The 16,328-nt window shown below is 36.9% G+C and overlaps 1 protein-coding gene across 5 annotated transcripts in view; it reads right to left on the bottom strand.

Moving 5' to 3' along the window:
• ATP13A3 (ATPase 13A3) overlaps nt 1-16,328 on the bottom strand; it is a 57,254-nt gene that overhangs the window by 7,167 nt on the left and 33,759 nt on the right. For all 5 annotated transcript variants that reach the window (XM_030279892.4, XM_072933234.1, XM_030279891.4 and 2 more), the window contains 20 exons: nt 15,376-15,533; nt 14,520-14,708; nt 13,545-13,606; nt 12,797-12,947; nt 12,592-12,708; nt 11,572-11,589; nt 11,327-11,480; nt 11,121-11,241; nt 9,834-9,958; nt 8,773-8,951; nt 8,189-8,311; nt 8,026-8,105; nt 7,307-7,349; nt 7,100-7,209; nt 6,166-6,262; nt 5,214-5,286; nt 4,242-4,419; nt 3,386-3,573; nt 2,881-2,969; nt 2,603-2,683 (listed from right to left, as the gene is read on the bottom strand). In XM_030279892.4, coding sequence (XP_030135752.3) covers nt 2,603-2,683; nt 2,881-2,969; nt 3,386-3,573; nt 4,242-4,419; nt 5,214-5,286; nt 6,166-6,262; nt 7,100-7,209; nt 7,307-7,349; nt 8,026-8,105; nt 8,189-8,311; nt 8,773-8,951; nt 9,834-9,958; nt 11,121-11,241; nt 11,327-11,480; nt 11,572-11,589; nt 12,592-12,708; nt 12,797-12,947; nt 13,545-13,606; nt 14,520-14,708; nt 15,376-15,533 — 2,336 coding nt within the window. The remainder of the gene's footprint in view (nt 1-2,602; nt 2,684-2,880; nt 2,970-3,385; nt 3,574-4,241; nt 4,420-5,213; nt 5,287-6,165; nt 6,263-7,099; nt 7,210-7,306; nt 7,350-8,025; nt 8,106-8,188; nt 8,312-8,772; nt 8,952-9,833; nt 9,959-11,120; nt 11,242-11,326; nt 11,481-11,571; nt 11,590-12,591; nt 12,709-12,796; nt 12,948-13,544; nt 13,607-14,519; nt 14,709-15,375; nt 15,534-16,328) is intronic.

Raw genomic sequence — 16,328 nt, 5'->3', positions numbered from 1 at the left:
CAAAAGTGTCACACTGGCAAGTGTGACTAAGGAAGATCCAATTCCTCACGTATCTCGTAATTATGAGACACTTAAAGTGGCAGTTCCTGAGGGATAGCTCTCAGCAGAACAAACTCTAGGTGAAATACAGGCTACCTTGTTAAAAGATGGAAGGTGCTGCCACCAGTGGCCTCTCCCGGATATTCAGAATGTGACCTGTGGCACAGGTTTGTAGTGAAAAGTGGAGGGAGCAGAAAACCCAGCCAGGCACACAAGGATAGAAAGACAATGAGCTATACTTGAAGTGAAGGAAAGAAATAGCCTGGGATTTCTACACAACACACTGGACCCGAGGAGCTGGCACCACATGACAAAGCTTTAGAGAGTGTAGAGTAACACAGCTGGAATTGGGCAAATGCAGTTCAAGAGGTGGGCTCAAGTTATGGAAGGTGAAGTGTGTACTGTAAAACAAGGTTTGGGATTTGAGGATTGCTACACAACAGTTCTGTTGGGACACCTGCTGTACAGTAAAACAATTCGTCTGCCATAACAAAGCATTCAACTTGCACTTACAAACTGAGAGAAACTTGGTTTAAGACAAAGCATAACAGCCTACAGAATTAGTGCAAAGAAGTAGGTACTTCTATTTTATTACCAAAGTACAGGCAACAAGATAAATTTGGAATGCTGTTTAGAAGAAATGTGTCGAATCACCCCTGCAGTTTTGGCAATGAAAGTTAAATGACTGAAGTGTACAAACAAACAAGATGCTAACTCAAATCCATAGGAAAAAGAGTGGGGTGAGGTTTGAAATACTGGGTGAAAACACAGTCTGCAGGTAATTATATTAATTAGGTGGTGTTTAGTAGAAATTCACAAGTTTTCAGGCTGATGCGACAACCAACAAAGCCCAGAAGTGGAACTTGATGAACAGGTATTTAAACCAGAGGAGAATCATTTGCCCCAGAGCCATGTGCTGATCCATGGTTTGGCACACTGTACAGATTCCTACTGGAGCCCTTACACATCCAGAACAGAAACAACACCAGATTCTATAAAAGTTACAAGATCACCTGCAGAACAAAAGGAATTTTCAAGCAGATGGTAAATTTATTTCTCTCAGTAATCTTTATCAATGGACTGAAAAGTGAAATTAAAGAAAATATTTCTGTCTAGGTTTGTTTTAATCTTATCAGAAGACAAAAAAAGCTGTAATTCTGAAGCTTCAGAAGAACTGTTTTGTTTCAGTGGTAAAGATAGCAAAATGCATAAAAATTGACTTTTCAGAAGTAAAAGAAAGTAAAAAAAAAACTAAACTATTAAGCATTCGCTAATTTAAAAAAAAAAAAAAACAAACAAAAAAAAAGGAAGAATTCAAGGCCATAAAGAAAAATCACAGGAAGAGCAAGAGGACAACATAAGAAAGGCACAGGAGCTTAAATAGTGGATAAACTTGTTAACAACAAGACAAGAAGCCAAAAAAATTAGTATCTACTGACACATTCTGGGAAAAACAACTTGTTCCCTACTACATGAAACACAAAACCATGTTCCAATAGGCCGCAACATAAGAGCATATTTTACAAATTCTATTTGGAACAACATTTTAAACAAAACCTTGATAATTTTAATTCAAGTATCTGAAAAAACAACCTTTGTTTGAGTTAATTTTTACTAGATCACAAATAAAGGGAAAAAACATGTCAATTGGACAGAATATTAATGCTGCAGTACTCTTTGAAGACCAAAATTATATGATTCAAGCAAGTATTATGCTGGTTACATTGACTGCAATCCCTCACATTGTAATGGAAATACTGATTAGAAGCTGTAGAAAATGCTACACAGTAAAAACAGATAATTGTAGTGTGCACTAGATAATGTTGGAAGACCTTTTCATCTTGCAGGAAAAAAGTGACTCATGACTGCAACCAAAACCCAAACATATTCAGGTTGGAAATCACACATCAGTTAACAAGGAGAAAAACTAACCACAGGAATAAACAACTGACTGTGAATCCAGACTTCTTCTGGAAGATTTATCTGTCCAACTTTGATTCTCGGAAACAAAACAAGGCACCTGGATGAAAGCAGGGCATGTTTCTGCACACATTTACTCTGGAATTATAGCAGAAGAGGTCAACATCCAGAGTGATTGACTTCAGACAAGCTCAGTGATGGAAAAAGCAGATTTGTATGAACAGCTCTACTTCTAGACTTTGATCATATCAGACAGATCTGCATAACTCTGAACAATAAGCTACGTGTATGATCCAAATGAAGGAAGGGGGGCTCCCCCAAGGATTTTAGATAGTTCTCTATGTTGTTATTCTGAAGCAGCACAGAAAATAAAAATTGAGTCTTTTAATACGAAATAGTTGTATTATTAAGTCTTTTAACTTCCTCCCAGCCCCCATTTTTTAATAAAAAAGATTTTTAAATTACACTTTAGACACAGAAAGTCTTGACACCTTAAATCTCACTTACAAGGACATTTGTAGAAATACACACTTAACCAGAAAACAGCAGCCACTCATACTGGCATGCTGTGAAGAGTGACCTAAATAAAAGACAAACATGCACCCTGCAAAAAAAACCACTTAAAAGAGAAGCATTTTCTTACCTCTGTCACTACGGATACAACTGCATTGAGAACAACAATGATGACAATTCTTAGGCGCCACTCCGGTGGCACACACACAAGCTGTGGAAACAAGTTGCCAGAGGTTAGAAACACACATGTCAAGTAAATACACATCCAAAACAGACTCAGCAGGATAAAGTCTCCCTTCCCAACCCAGTGATGTGAAGCTAAAGATCTGCAGGGCTCACACTTGCCCCGAAGGCAGCCCATCAGCTGCCTGAGGAAGCTGACACACTCACAGATCTGCTCACTCTCACCTCAAGAAATGCGTCGATAGGTTCAACAGGATGCAACATGATGAAAAATATGAAGACATAAAGAACTATAACAGATAAAACAAACAGAACTGTAAAAGAAGAAAAAAATATTTTAATTGGACCATCTCACAATCAAGAGTTTTAGACAGTTTTAATATGTATCATGAGTTCATTACTGCCTGTCTCCCACTAAACCCCTTCCAGGCAAATGGGGGCAATATTACTTGTGTTTATAGCCATAGAGAGAAGGCCTGACTCCTCACCAGCTCACTTGTGGAGCTGAAATATACATACACATATATGTCTAAAAACTAAACAACTATTAACACAAATTTCTCCATACAGTTTAATATTTCCTTATTTCTAGCTGTGATTATGAGAGGATATCTCCACTATGATATCCTAGCAAGACTATTGCTTCTGAAGTGGCACAATAGAATTGTCAACAAGTGCACAGTCACTTGGGAGTTTTATTTGGAACTGTATCTACTAAGAAAGTACTTACAATTTTTGTAGCATGGTTGTCTAAAGGGCTTTCCTTTAGAAAAGACAATTGCCACTATGAGGTACTGAAAGCTGGATATAAAAAACAAAGTTGTGTTTTCATAATTTTTAATGTAATGTTCATCATGAATAGTCTCATTCCCATGCTGTGCAGAGCTGGTGTTCCAGGTGTCCAACACATTACATGCACTACAACACAAAAAAAATCCAACACTGAGTTATGGAGAAGAGGCAAATAGGGCCCACTTTATTTACAAAAATAATGACAGAACAAATTGCTACAGCAGTAAAAAAAGCTTGAACTTGAGAACATATTACAGGTAGTAAGAAATAACTCAAAACTGTGACAGGGAGGTAGCAATTTTTGTGAATTCAGAGCTTCAAGTTCCTTTATGCTGCCAGTTTGTAAATTTTCTACATAGGCAGTTTAAAAACAGTTGTAAATCACTGTAGACAGACTTCAGAGACAGATAAGAAAATACTGCAATCTAAAAAAAAAATTAAAACACCTCTTCATTTTCAAAAATATGGATTTGATTTACTGTAACGCTAACAGGAAAGCAAAGCTTTATAATATGAAAGAGATAGACTAAATCTGAACCATAAATTTCAAATTTATACCTCAACTATCCCAAAACTGAAGAGTCATTAGACCAAGCCATCTGACTCTGACCCAGTTTTACTTTTCAGTCAGTGGGTAGCTCCCATATATTAGTAGGTTTTTCACAAAAAATCAGCAGACTAACAAGCTGCAATACAGAAGCTTTATTTCCAAAGTCTTCAAAAAAGAAGACAGCATTATTGCTATAGCTTTCCAATCACTACTGTATCCTGCAGAGAGCCACTGAAACACTTACTCAGAGTCTGGTGTCCAAGGCTTGTACCAGGACTGCTGTTTGACCCAAAAGAACCCCAAGGTTTGGAAAGCAAGGCAGATGATGATCTGAGACAACACGGAACACAGAAGTGGACCTGAGATAAGACCTGATGGAGGCCTTCGTGCAACAAGCTCTGTCCAAGCAGGGTTCAGACTCACTGCAGAGAGAACAAAAAACAAATGACACATTGCATCATTATGGTTTTCAAGAGTTATCCTGTTCACATTCTGTGGGATGAATGGCTTGCTCATGACATCACTTTAAAATTTAGTCCAGAACTGCAAATGTGAAACCACTTAGAAAAGAGCACAGAGCCCTAGAACAAGGCCACAGTGCCTTCTACAGGCTGGTTCCCCAGCAGCACAGCACAGCAGGGGACAGTAGCAGCCATCAGACTTAAGGAATTAGTAGTGTCTGGCCAAATTCCCTTTGTCTGGCACAAGGACTTAAAACTTGCCTCCTCACTTTTGGACTGCCATTGCTTCAATTAAGATGTTTTTATTAAATTTGAAAATTGAATTCTATTGTTAGCTAGTGAATTGAATGCTAGGCTTGTATGCGAAATTGAATGTTACACTAGGCAATACTTTGAGTGTAACATTTTGTGGACAGAATTCAAAGTAAGAATGCAAGGAATCAAAACATTTGAGCAAGATGATATTGCAGTAACTCCTGTTTTGATTGCAAAACTGGCTTCCTGTACTGTGAAGACTTAGTTCCCCAAGATCATGCTCACAACCTGCTTCTTGCTTGAGGACATTGTACAAATTTCAGATGAATCTAATTCAGTACTCAGTGGTGGTTTGGGTTTCTGAATGCACAGATGTAATTGTCATAACATCTTCACTGTACATCACAGTGTTTTCTTAAAACCACATGTAATTAGATATTAAAGAAAATCTGACTAAGCAAAAAGTAGTTCACAGAAGCCACAATGGTTTCAGTACTCACTAGTGAAGACAACCACCAAAATGATTGCCAAATCAATGAAGAGAAACTGGAAGTCTCCCAAATTGCTCAGGATCTAGAGAGAAACAACAAATGAAAGATTGGTAATTTCTTCACACCACAAAAAAAATTATACTGACACTTTTACAGAATTAATTATTTGAATTTCCCTCTATAAAGAAGACAGTGTCCTGTCAAACTGACCTCCTTTACCTGCAGGAGTCCTGAATACTCTACAATTCACAGAACAATTCCTGAAGTATCACAGTATGAAACAATTTCCTTTTCAAGACGGACAAGCTATTTGTAGTTGAAATTTGTTTGTAATCAAAATTATATTATTGAATTTTACATATCAATGCAGTAACAACTTAGGCCTACAGTTCTTTAAACACCATAGCCTTACTATGTACTCATACAGCTGTCAGAATTCCCACCTCAAAGGTCCTTTAATACTTGGCACCTTTAACTTGCTCAGAATACAAATCAAAATACGGAATTTCTATCACATGCCACTATTATAAAACAAATCATATTAACAGGAAATATTCCATTTTGCTTCCTCCCCAAATCAGTACTTCCAGTTTCTTTCAATTCTAACATAGGAGGAATTCATTGCTCTTTAAAATAAGTTAGGCTATTTCAAAATGCTGAAAGTTTTTAAATAAATGAAACCTGTATTTTTGCTTTGTATACATGCTTATTTGGTCTTCCCACTGTAGAGATCTTTTTCACAGCCATTGGTTATTGCCTTTTCTAAACAGATACTACTATGTATTTTGTACAGTTAATATGAAAAAAACCCCCAAAATACTAACAACACTTTCAGTCTAAATATATTTTTGAATGCATATGTTGTACCCAAAGGGACTTGCAATAATTTTTATTAAGTATCTATCAACTTTCTAATCTCTGAATTATGCTGATACTGCATAGGTATTTACAGAATACTTACAGAATACAGCAAAGTAACAGTGATGTACTGGATGATACTGTATAATGCCATGAATTTAAACACACAGAAGGAAGTTACTAAAGCAGCACGGCCTTCCCTGTCAAAAGAGATGCAATCATTTTACTACAAAGCTTTCTGTGCAAGCAGTTAAGTTCTGCCTACCAAAATGTTTGCTGCAAATAAACACACCTAATCTGAGGGACATTAGGCTACAGATATAAGAGAAACAGGAGTCAGAATGGTACACTTCCCTCAACATCTAAGTTGTGGTAAAGTCTTCTGAACTCAGCCACCACCTAACTTCAGTCCTCTTTGGACTTCACATGCTTTTTAAACAGAGGTTTTAAAATTAAAGTCTTTTTACACAAGCATCTCTGAAGCATTAGTTTACTGCATGGACAGAATAAACACACTGTCAGCCACAGAGCTGCTGACCTCAGAAATGTTTCTGATAATGCATTACTTCATTAGCTCCCCACAGACCCATTGATTCTTCTTTGGCTGAACTTTATCCAAAATCATTACCTAACTTCCAATTCTAGAGTCAAAAAATAGGGTCAAACGCCATGTAGAGAATTTTTCTTCTACTTTTTATGGTGCCGAGCAATTATCTGAAGATTTTTACTGCTTTCAGTTACACACAGCGTTTATGGAAGCTACCAGTGACTAAGACAAAATTAAAGACTAATGTGTAGAAACTTGGTCATGCTTTGAAAAATTAACTTTAAATGGACAAAGGATTTTCCAACAAAATAGTAAATCATGGTATGGCAGGGTTTTACTCAGAATACCTACAGTAAAGAAACAGAACCACTAAAATGTATGCATTGTTACGTAATATACACTGGTTTCCTGCAGCATCAAATATATACTAAAATGGAGCATGAAAAATAAGTTACACAGACACATTTAAATCCACAGTCAGTGGCATTACCTGATCAGCTTTGGCACACAGGAAATACTGGGTGTCCTGGAAGTGAATGGTGATGCCACAGAAGCCTCAAGTTCAGACAGAGATATACCACCGTGTGCCCTCTTCAGTGCCTGCCAAATAACATTGAAATAGAGATAATTTTAGAACTTTCCTACAGCTGTACAATTTAACTGAATGGTTCTGTGTGGAAAATAAAAATATACTTACCCCACAGTCATTTGCTCCATCTCCACACATGCCCACATAGTAACTATAAAAAGCAAACAGATATCAGCATTCTGGACCATTCTCCAACCATGGTCCATTTAGCTTATTTCATTAATTACTTCTATATTACTTTGAGTTATTCAGAGTTTGCATAACAGTGGGTGATCATTAATGCTGAAATAAATTACTGTTGCTGTTATACATATAAGGAAGTAGACAGAAAAGTAACACGACAGTAACAGGTCAATCAAAGCAATAATGGTTAATTGCTCTCTATCATCCCAATGTGGTCTAAAGAATCTTTGCTCTAGGCAATACACTTCTGTAGTATTTTTAAAGCTGCAAGGCCTAACACCAACAGTCACATATTGACCAATGTAAACAGAAGTCATCCTGATAATACTTCTGTAATACACAAAAGACATCTGATGGGTTTGTTTCGTAAGCCAAGCAACTGCATTTATAAAACATATTAGTCAGTTTATGCACATATTCCTCATTTAAAACTTCATGAAGTCTGAACCTTTCCCAAATAGCCAGCAGAGGGTACTACTCTCATTCTATTAGATTAGCTAATAGGCTGACCTATCAACACAAGGAGTTCTCTCAGCCCAGCATTTTTCTTTAGACAAAACAGCTAGCAGCATGCAGAATTTTTGTCTCCTATCCCACCAAAGACATTCAACCCTCTCACTTTCTATGCTTAAGCAAATACTTACTCTACATTTTGTAAAGCTTCCACCAGCTGAGTTTTCTGATCAGGTGCCATGCGAGCAAACACAGTGCCGTGTAGCACGAGCTGCAAGACAGAAGAGTTCTTAATGCTCACAGGGCAAAGCCTCTTCACCTTTGAAAGTGCCCAAACTCAAGTAAAATGCTCACCTTGGGTACCAGGTCCTGAAAATGCTCCAAAATCACTGCAAATGACTTCCCATTCATTGCAAAATGGTATTTTGTCATCTGGAGATCCTCAAGGCTTTCATGGACCAATTTAACTGGAATATCCTATCAAAAGTAGTTTAATACTCTAGCTGTAATGGATTTACACAGATACCTTGCCATTTCAAGCTAATACTCAGAGGAGTATCCCTAGAGATCCTACACAAGACTACGTTTATATGAAGGTCACTTGAAAAAAAAAACCTCATACAATAAAAACACTTACATATTACTAGGAAAATGTAGTTTAATGCTTCAACTACAAGCAGATAGAGAAGTTCTGACAGATTGAAATGTTGGGGAAAAAACCCTGTCAAGTGAAATGTCAAATGTCATATCACATTTGAAAGACTACCTCCTCCAGCTGCTTTACTAGTCTTTGGGATTTGAAGATCTGAAAGTTAAGCAGTATATCAATTCTGAACTGACACTTAACTGAAGATTTACTATTTAATGGAATAACATAAAAAGAACAGCAAAACTAACAGCTTACATTCTAATATATATGCATAATATGGCCATATTACCTCTGAGTTTATGGCTGGTGATGAACTAGTGCATTTTGCGAGGGTATCTGCATAATGCCAGTTGATCCTGGCAGCCTGCCCATCCTTTGGAGGTAGTGCTTCAGCAATAATGACCTTATCCTGAGGTAGAATCATTCCACAGTCTCTGGCCACAGAGATAGCAGTTAACATGTTATCCCCTGTTAAACAATTGCATTTAAAAGGGTTTCAGTCAGAAAAGCATTAAGATCATACGTTGATAGTCCCTGCAGGAGAAAAGCTAACAAGCCTGTAGAGAACTGAAGAGGACTGCCCCACATACCAGTGCCAGCCTCAGAGCAAACCAAGCCTACAGACAACATTCAAAGCCTACCAGGTAAACCCCCTCCTCTAGAAATTTCAGCTATATTGGAGCTATAAAGATCTCTTATTGACCAAATTTTTGTGTATATGGAAAATCAGGCAGAAAATAGGCAGCCATTTAAAATACTACTTTTTACAGTCACAGAACATGCAAACAGAGCTGTATTGTTAGCCTAACAAAACATTTCAAAATCACAACACCTGTGATTTAAAAAGCAAACACATACTGTATGGAAAACACTGAGCACAGACACCTAGAATGCTTACAAGGACCTAAGTCATTCTCCCAGAAAAAAATCCAATACAAAGTGACTTTTCATAGTATAAATCAAAGTGGTAGGGAACCTCAGGACATCCAGTCCAACCTCCTGCTCAAAGCAAGTTCAGTTACAAAATTAGACTAGGACTTCCACTTAGCCTGATCTGGAAGACTTCTAAGGGTTTTCATCCTCCAATTCAGTATCAAGTAGCTTATACTTGGAGCTAGGGAGAAAAAACTACAAAGTGGAATTAAAGCCTCTGCTGGTTTCTCCAACTTATCAAAGCAACGTACACCCAAAAAGAAGAATTGGAGTCTGAATATTTTCACAAGTTTCTAAACTTCCCTGTTGCTATAAACACAGTGTAAACCCACTGACACTAAAATTTGACTTCACACACATAATTAAAACAAGACCAGAAGGAGACGGATCTTTGAGTATCAATGTTTACATGCTAACCTGTAACCATGACAGTGCGAATGTTGGCTTTATGCAAATCTTCAAGTACAGCAGGGGTTTCTTGCTTTAACTTGTTTTGCATTATAATTAACCCCATAAAATCCATGTTGCTTTCAATAGCATCTCTATGATGAAAAAGAGAAAAGGAAGACAAGATTTTAACATTTAAAATTATTAGATGTAGCTTTAAAAGCCTGATTTTCTACTTATCAAAGTAAAGAGGAATGTGTATTTTTAACCATGAAGTAATATGCTTTATAAAAAAGTGATGTGAAAGATATCATCACAATAATTTATATTTATTTCCCTTTTTTTAACTCAAAACCAGTGTGAGAAAATGTTGTCTCCTCTCAAGCACAATTTTCAGTTTCTCCCACCAGAATGCTTTCTAAAAGAAATTACAGTCTCAAATAGATAATAGTTAGAAAACCTGCTCTGGAACTAACTGCATTCACAGCCCAACTATTAAGATATGTTTAGAGTGCACATCTCTATTTTCCAAATTAGCAGAACCTTAACATAAATGCTACCACATTGTTAGAAAGGCATGTAAGATTAATAGGCACTAGCTAATTAGGCAGAGAAACTAATTCCCTTTGGTTTCCATTAAAAAGTTAGTGTATTTACAGGTCTTGGGTATTCCACTGCTATTGTAGACTTTCACACCTGAAACTAAAAAACTCATTTCTCTGCTATGCCAAATGTTCACCTTGCACACAGAGCTGATACAAAAGAACACAGTCAAAGCTGGCACTTTCATAGCTGTGCTACACATTCAAGCACTGTGGGAAAGATGACATTATCCACAAAACTAGGCTCAGCTGAAAAATAATTCACAGGAGGTATTACTCTTTGAAAGAAGAAACCTTTCTGCCTTTCAAACCTCTGCAATGAGAATAGACATGCTGCCTCTAGGAGACAAAGAAACTGCATCAAACATGCATAGGAGGATTTCCACTACTTGCCATTATCCTTAATAAAAACAGATGATATAAGTATGTGCAAGTAAAGAAATCAGACAAGGTTTTCTGCCATAATAATGTAAATTAGACATCATGAAAATAATATTCTAGTTCATTTACAGCTTAAAGCACATCCTCTTTAATTGCAGAAAAAAACTTGTCTTGTGTGTCCAGGGCACAACTAAAGGATGTACAGAACTATGCCAAGACAGAAAAAAAGCTAAAGAAGAGTAGTTGATTTAAACAAAAATACATATTACATATTAATTCAAAACATGCAGCTTTTAAGGTCTGCTACTTATTAAAAAAGTGAAGTCACTCTTACCTGCTAATAGTCTGGACTTTGTGCCACGTAAGCTTAGACTCCAGTTTTCTGTGAGCAAGAGCAATAACTCGGAAGCCCTGCTTAGTGTATTCTTCCAGGACATGCTCAAAGTCAACAGGAACTTTCAAAAGATCAAGTTTTCGGTTATTAAAATATTCATATTTCAGCTCAGCTATAGAAGAAATAAAAACAATTTGCTCCTTTACCTGTTTCCTGCTTACACAAGCTGGCAATCACTTCTGGGGCACCTTTCATGTAAGCATCCATTCTCTTTTCCCCTAGAACCCTTGCTATTACACACATGCGCTGCAACACTGAGGAAAATGGAAACTGGCGCACGATTCCAATTTCATACCCAGTCTGTGTCATACAGGAAGGAAGGAACAAAAGGGTTACATCCACATGCATCTTAAGAAAATTAGGTATGTGCCAAATGAAAACATATACTTACCGACAGCTCAAACAATTCCTGAAAAAAAAGAGATACAGCCACTCTAAATATAAATTTAAAATATTTCTTCAGCTACAAACTATTTCAATACAAATCAGTAAATGAATCTGCACAGCATTCTTCGTATCAAGACATATTGTATTTTCAATAGATTTCATAAAAGCTGACTGTAAATACACTGCATCTGTTTAGTACCCTTTCCTTTAGTGAGACACAGTAGAACTGTAGAGCTTGATTTCTTGATTAGAATTTCCAAGACCTTTCACAGTCCAAACTGTTTGTTTAACCTTTGTAAATGACTAAAGTACTATGCTGTTTCAGAATGAGGCCATGATTATTAAGTATATCCCTCCAAAAAATAATGTAGTAAGTTTCAAGAATGTTCAGATGTCAACTACTGCACAGAAATTACTGCTGTGCACATACACTGAGCTCTGAACAAAAGAAAGACAGTTCTATCTACTACAAAATACAACTCATACAAATGTACTGACTGATGATCTGAATATATACTAAAATGCTTAATATTTCCCTTTGTGAAATATTTAAAAATACTTCAAAATAGAGCTAGAAGAAACTCTTACATTTGCTAAGTACATTTAGTTTCTTTTACTCAGCACTTAATATCTCTAAGGTACAAGAGTGGCAAGAATTCCACGCTTCACAGTGACATTAACAAATTATTGTTTTAACTGAAACTGCAAGGTGAGCACACCTAAGCATTTCATTAAAACTTAAGAATTCGGTATCATACCAATATTAAAAGGCATAAGCTCAAAAAGCATTACTGTACTTCATAACCAATCTGTAAAGGCAATAATGCTGACACTCAGTTTGCTTACCTTGGAAGGGGTATATACTGAATCACTACCTTCAACAACATGGTTTAAACATGGTTGTTATAACTTTGCCATCAAAACCCTCACAGTTCTGATCCCTTTTTAATTTTATCAGCCAGAACCTCAGCGTACAGTAAAATGTGTTTCTTTAACTCATATCAATTGTTTTGAGTTTTTATACCATTTCTTGATCTGTTGCTTGCTTGGATTCTGGGGAAAGTTGTTTTGAAGGTCGAACCACTGTTGGCATGATTCGATTATGAAGGGCTGTTTCCTCTTCAGTTGCTTCTTCTAAAATCTGTATTAAAAAAAAAATCAACTAATTTATACATTCATTAACTTTGACTTGCTCACAATGCAATATTCAAGGAAAAAAAGGCACATACCCATCCTATTGCTTCAAACATCTTCAAATCAAGTGGATCCCCAGAAAGCACCCCTTCAATTTTTGTAAGGGAATGACAAGTTGCCATGCAAGCAACAAACTCTGACTTCAGCAAGCTCTCACTGCAAGCCCTCTCTTCCGGCAAAAGGAAACTGAAACAATGAAGTAATAACATACTTAGCACTATAATTATTTATTATGAGCCACTTCAAAAGGTTTGTTTAGATTAACAGAAGAAAATTGACTGCACAAGTCCCTTCACTTGTATTTTCACACATCACAGAAAATAAATTAAGTCTCTGGGCTGCAATCTTCAGAAGCTATCACAACTTCTTCCTCCTTCAAACACTCAGTGTTCATTCCTTCCCTGTCTAGCTTGATCTCTCCTACAAAGCCCTCTTATCACTTAGTACTTAACTTAATTAGCTAAGCTAATTCATGTTAGCAGCCCGAAAAGTCATCACTTAGGAGGAGAGGATTAAAGAAGCATGCAACAGTATCTGCAACAGTTTTGCAGTATGACCATGATGAGGTCTCACACTCTAATAAATAAAATTCTATTTCAGCTTTGCTGTGGAGTTGTAACTTCCACTACACCTAAACCACAGTTTAAGTGGCATTACTACAGCACATTACAGAAATGTAAACATGTATGAGCTCAACACTGAATTATCCTAGTCTATTCTGCTGAAGCTGTTCCAGCACAAGATGAATGCCATATTTGCTATCAGCCCTGAGTTCATCCTTACCGAGCATTTTCCACCCGCTGAATTCCCCAAAGATCCAAGCCATCCTCAGTAAGTGTGCCAGTCTGCAAAGGAGACCAACAGCATGGCATGAAGAAAAAGCCTTTGGAAACAAATTATCTTCCAGCAAAGCAAAAATTAACAGCTATTCAAGCAAATTAATATGAACAATATATTTTCTTTTGTTTTCACATATAAATCAAGACTTTGTGACAGAAAATACAGGATCACCCTTGTTTTTTTGCTAGAAATTAAATTCCAAACCTGTTAAATAACTTTCAAAAACATTCAAAGCAGTCACACTCCTCACTGGAGACAGGACAAATGAAACAGACCCTTAAAATCCAAAGATGACAGCACTTCATCTCAATATGCAGGGCCTGGGGACAATGGAAATGGTACTAAATGGTATTAAACCATTAGTACTATCTTACATAGTTAAAACAGTAACTGAAATGTACTTACAGCTGAAATAATACGGTTAGCATTACACTTATATTTGATATAAAATCTAAGGAGGAAAATAAATTTTATCTAGGAAATAGCCAAAAGGAAAGCATTCTGGCTAGCAGCATGATTGTCTTTTACTCATGTTTGGTTAACAAATAATAACAAAATACACTTCTCAGCTTTTCATTGAAATGAATGAAAGTGAGAAAAAGTCTGACTTCACGCTTGAGTTTTTCAGAAGCTTGTGTGCTAAATAAAGTTCTTAATAAGCCTCAACACATTTCTGAGGTGCGGCTAGTAAGTTGGGACATGGGAGTCTTGAGGTAAGAAAGCAGCTCAATTACAACTTTTTAGAGAAGATTAAATTAGAGAGTTAACAGATGGTAAACACCAAATACCCAGAAGCTAACATATCACAAATCATCTAACTTACACGAAAAATAATGAGTTTTCCCTTTTTGTCCATACAAACTCCCTTTTCTAAGACAATACACCCTCCAGGCAGCAAGGTTTCAAAATTCACCTAACCTTATCAAAACACACAAGATTCAGCTGGCCACAAATATTTATCCTTTGTGGACTGATGCAGAAGATGCCAATTTTTTTCAACCTCCTTTGTGCATAAACGATGCCAGCAGTCATAGCAGCAGGGAGTGCCGGAGGCACCGTGATAGTGATAATGTCAAGAGACTCGATGATGATGGTACGAGCTGGAACCTGCAATAGAGGTCAGAGTTAATGAAGAAGAACTCACTGCTTACAGATTCACTATCCCACTGCTGTGTTGCCAAGAGCAAAACCCACACATTGTTTTTCCCAGTACAGTGTGTTCTGGATTGCCCAGAAATTTAGCACAATCTTCACCCACCATCAGCAACCACAATAATCCAGTCCTAAATTATGCACAACCCATAACTTCAAATGTGCACTTTTCTCCCTGGAAATATATTACTTTAAAACATTAGCTGAATAATGCAAAAATTTTTGAGAGATAAAAAAAAAAAAAAACAACCAAAAAACTTAACAGCTATCAGGTTATTCCTTGATAAGGATTTTTTTTGCCTGCAGCATGTTTTAGATGGGCTGTATCCTATTTCTTCCACTGTATATAAGTCAGATGGTAACCTTACATATAACAAAGATAAAAATCTAGTAACTGGGTCAAGAGAAACCAAGGTAAACTCAAATTTCTCTGTAAGATATTAAAATTCTGCTTCTGTGCTGAATTTTATCCTCAGTAGCCTTGTCTCATTTCACTGTTATAAATAGAGCAAAATAATTTCCACTTAAAAGCAAATAGTTTCTCATCATCTAAAGTGTGTTGGAAGTCATGGTCACCCCTTTTCTAAAATAAGGCAGTTCTGGACCAGAAATGAAAACATACCTCATTTAAGATGCTATTGACAATTGTGTATAGAAACCCAAAGCCTGCCACCACCACCAGAGACAGGAGAAACAAATAGGCATCTCTGTAGAGCTTAAAATCAGTTGGCTTTGGATACAGTATGGAACGAACAAGCTGTCCTTTAGCAGTACTAAAGCCTAGAAATAAAAAAGGAGTAAGTTATTAAAAATACAAACAACAGCAATGCTATTAAAATATATTAAAAACCTCAATGAAACCCTTAAGCTACTAATTTCATTACAACTGTTTCTCAATATCCATAGCAGATGTTTTGCAATGCTGTAATTAAGGTGCTTATATATGCACATCACACTAAGGGCTTCTCTCCTATGGCAAGGACATGCAGCTGATGCAAACAAACCCCTCCTCTGCAGCAGCAGCAAATCCTCACATGGTCTGGCCTGGCAGAGCTTGTTGTACTGCATTTTGTCCCTCACAGTGCAGAGCTAGTAGGTATATTTATTGTCTAATTAAGCCAATCCTTGCAAAAAAGAAAATTTAGATATTCAGAGTCCAACATTAAATACTTAAATGGCAGGTCTACTTAAGGTCCCTTGAGAGCCAGAATGAAAGATCCAGAAAAAAGTGCAGTGCAGAGAGTCATCTTCTGATAAGGGCACCTCCTGATGGCATTTTGACAGCTAAACAAGGAGACTGTCCTTCTAAAGGTCTTACAGATGAATAACCAACAGATATCCCAAGGTCGGATTTGAACTTTTGCCTCGACGTTTAAAGAGGCCAAAATTAATGCCTGATTTTGTTTGCTCAAAACATTTGTCATCTGCTTAGACTTCAAAGTCTCTTACTACAACTTCTATGCCAATGCCAGGTCTTCTGGCATTAGTGACAGCTCCCTGACAGCTTCTCAATCTGCAAGCCACGACAGCAACGGCTGAGCCCTCCACCCTGACATTTGGCAGAGAGGATTCTAC

Source organism: Taeniopygia guttata, chromosome 9 (genome assembly GCF_048771995.1).
Source record: "Taeniopygia guttata chromosome 9, bTaeGut7.mat, whole genome shotgun sequence".
Classification (NCBI taxonomy): Eukaryota; Metazoa; Chordata; class Aves; order Passeriformes; family Estrildidae; genus Taeniopygia; species Taeniopygia guttata.
This window is presented reverse-complemented; position numbering and strand designations above follow the sequence as displayed.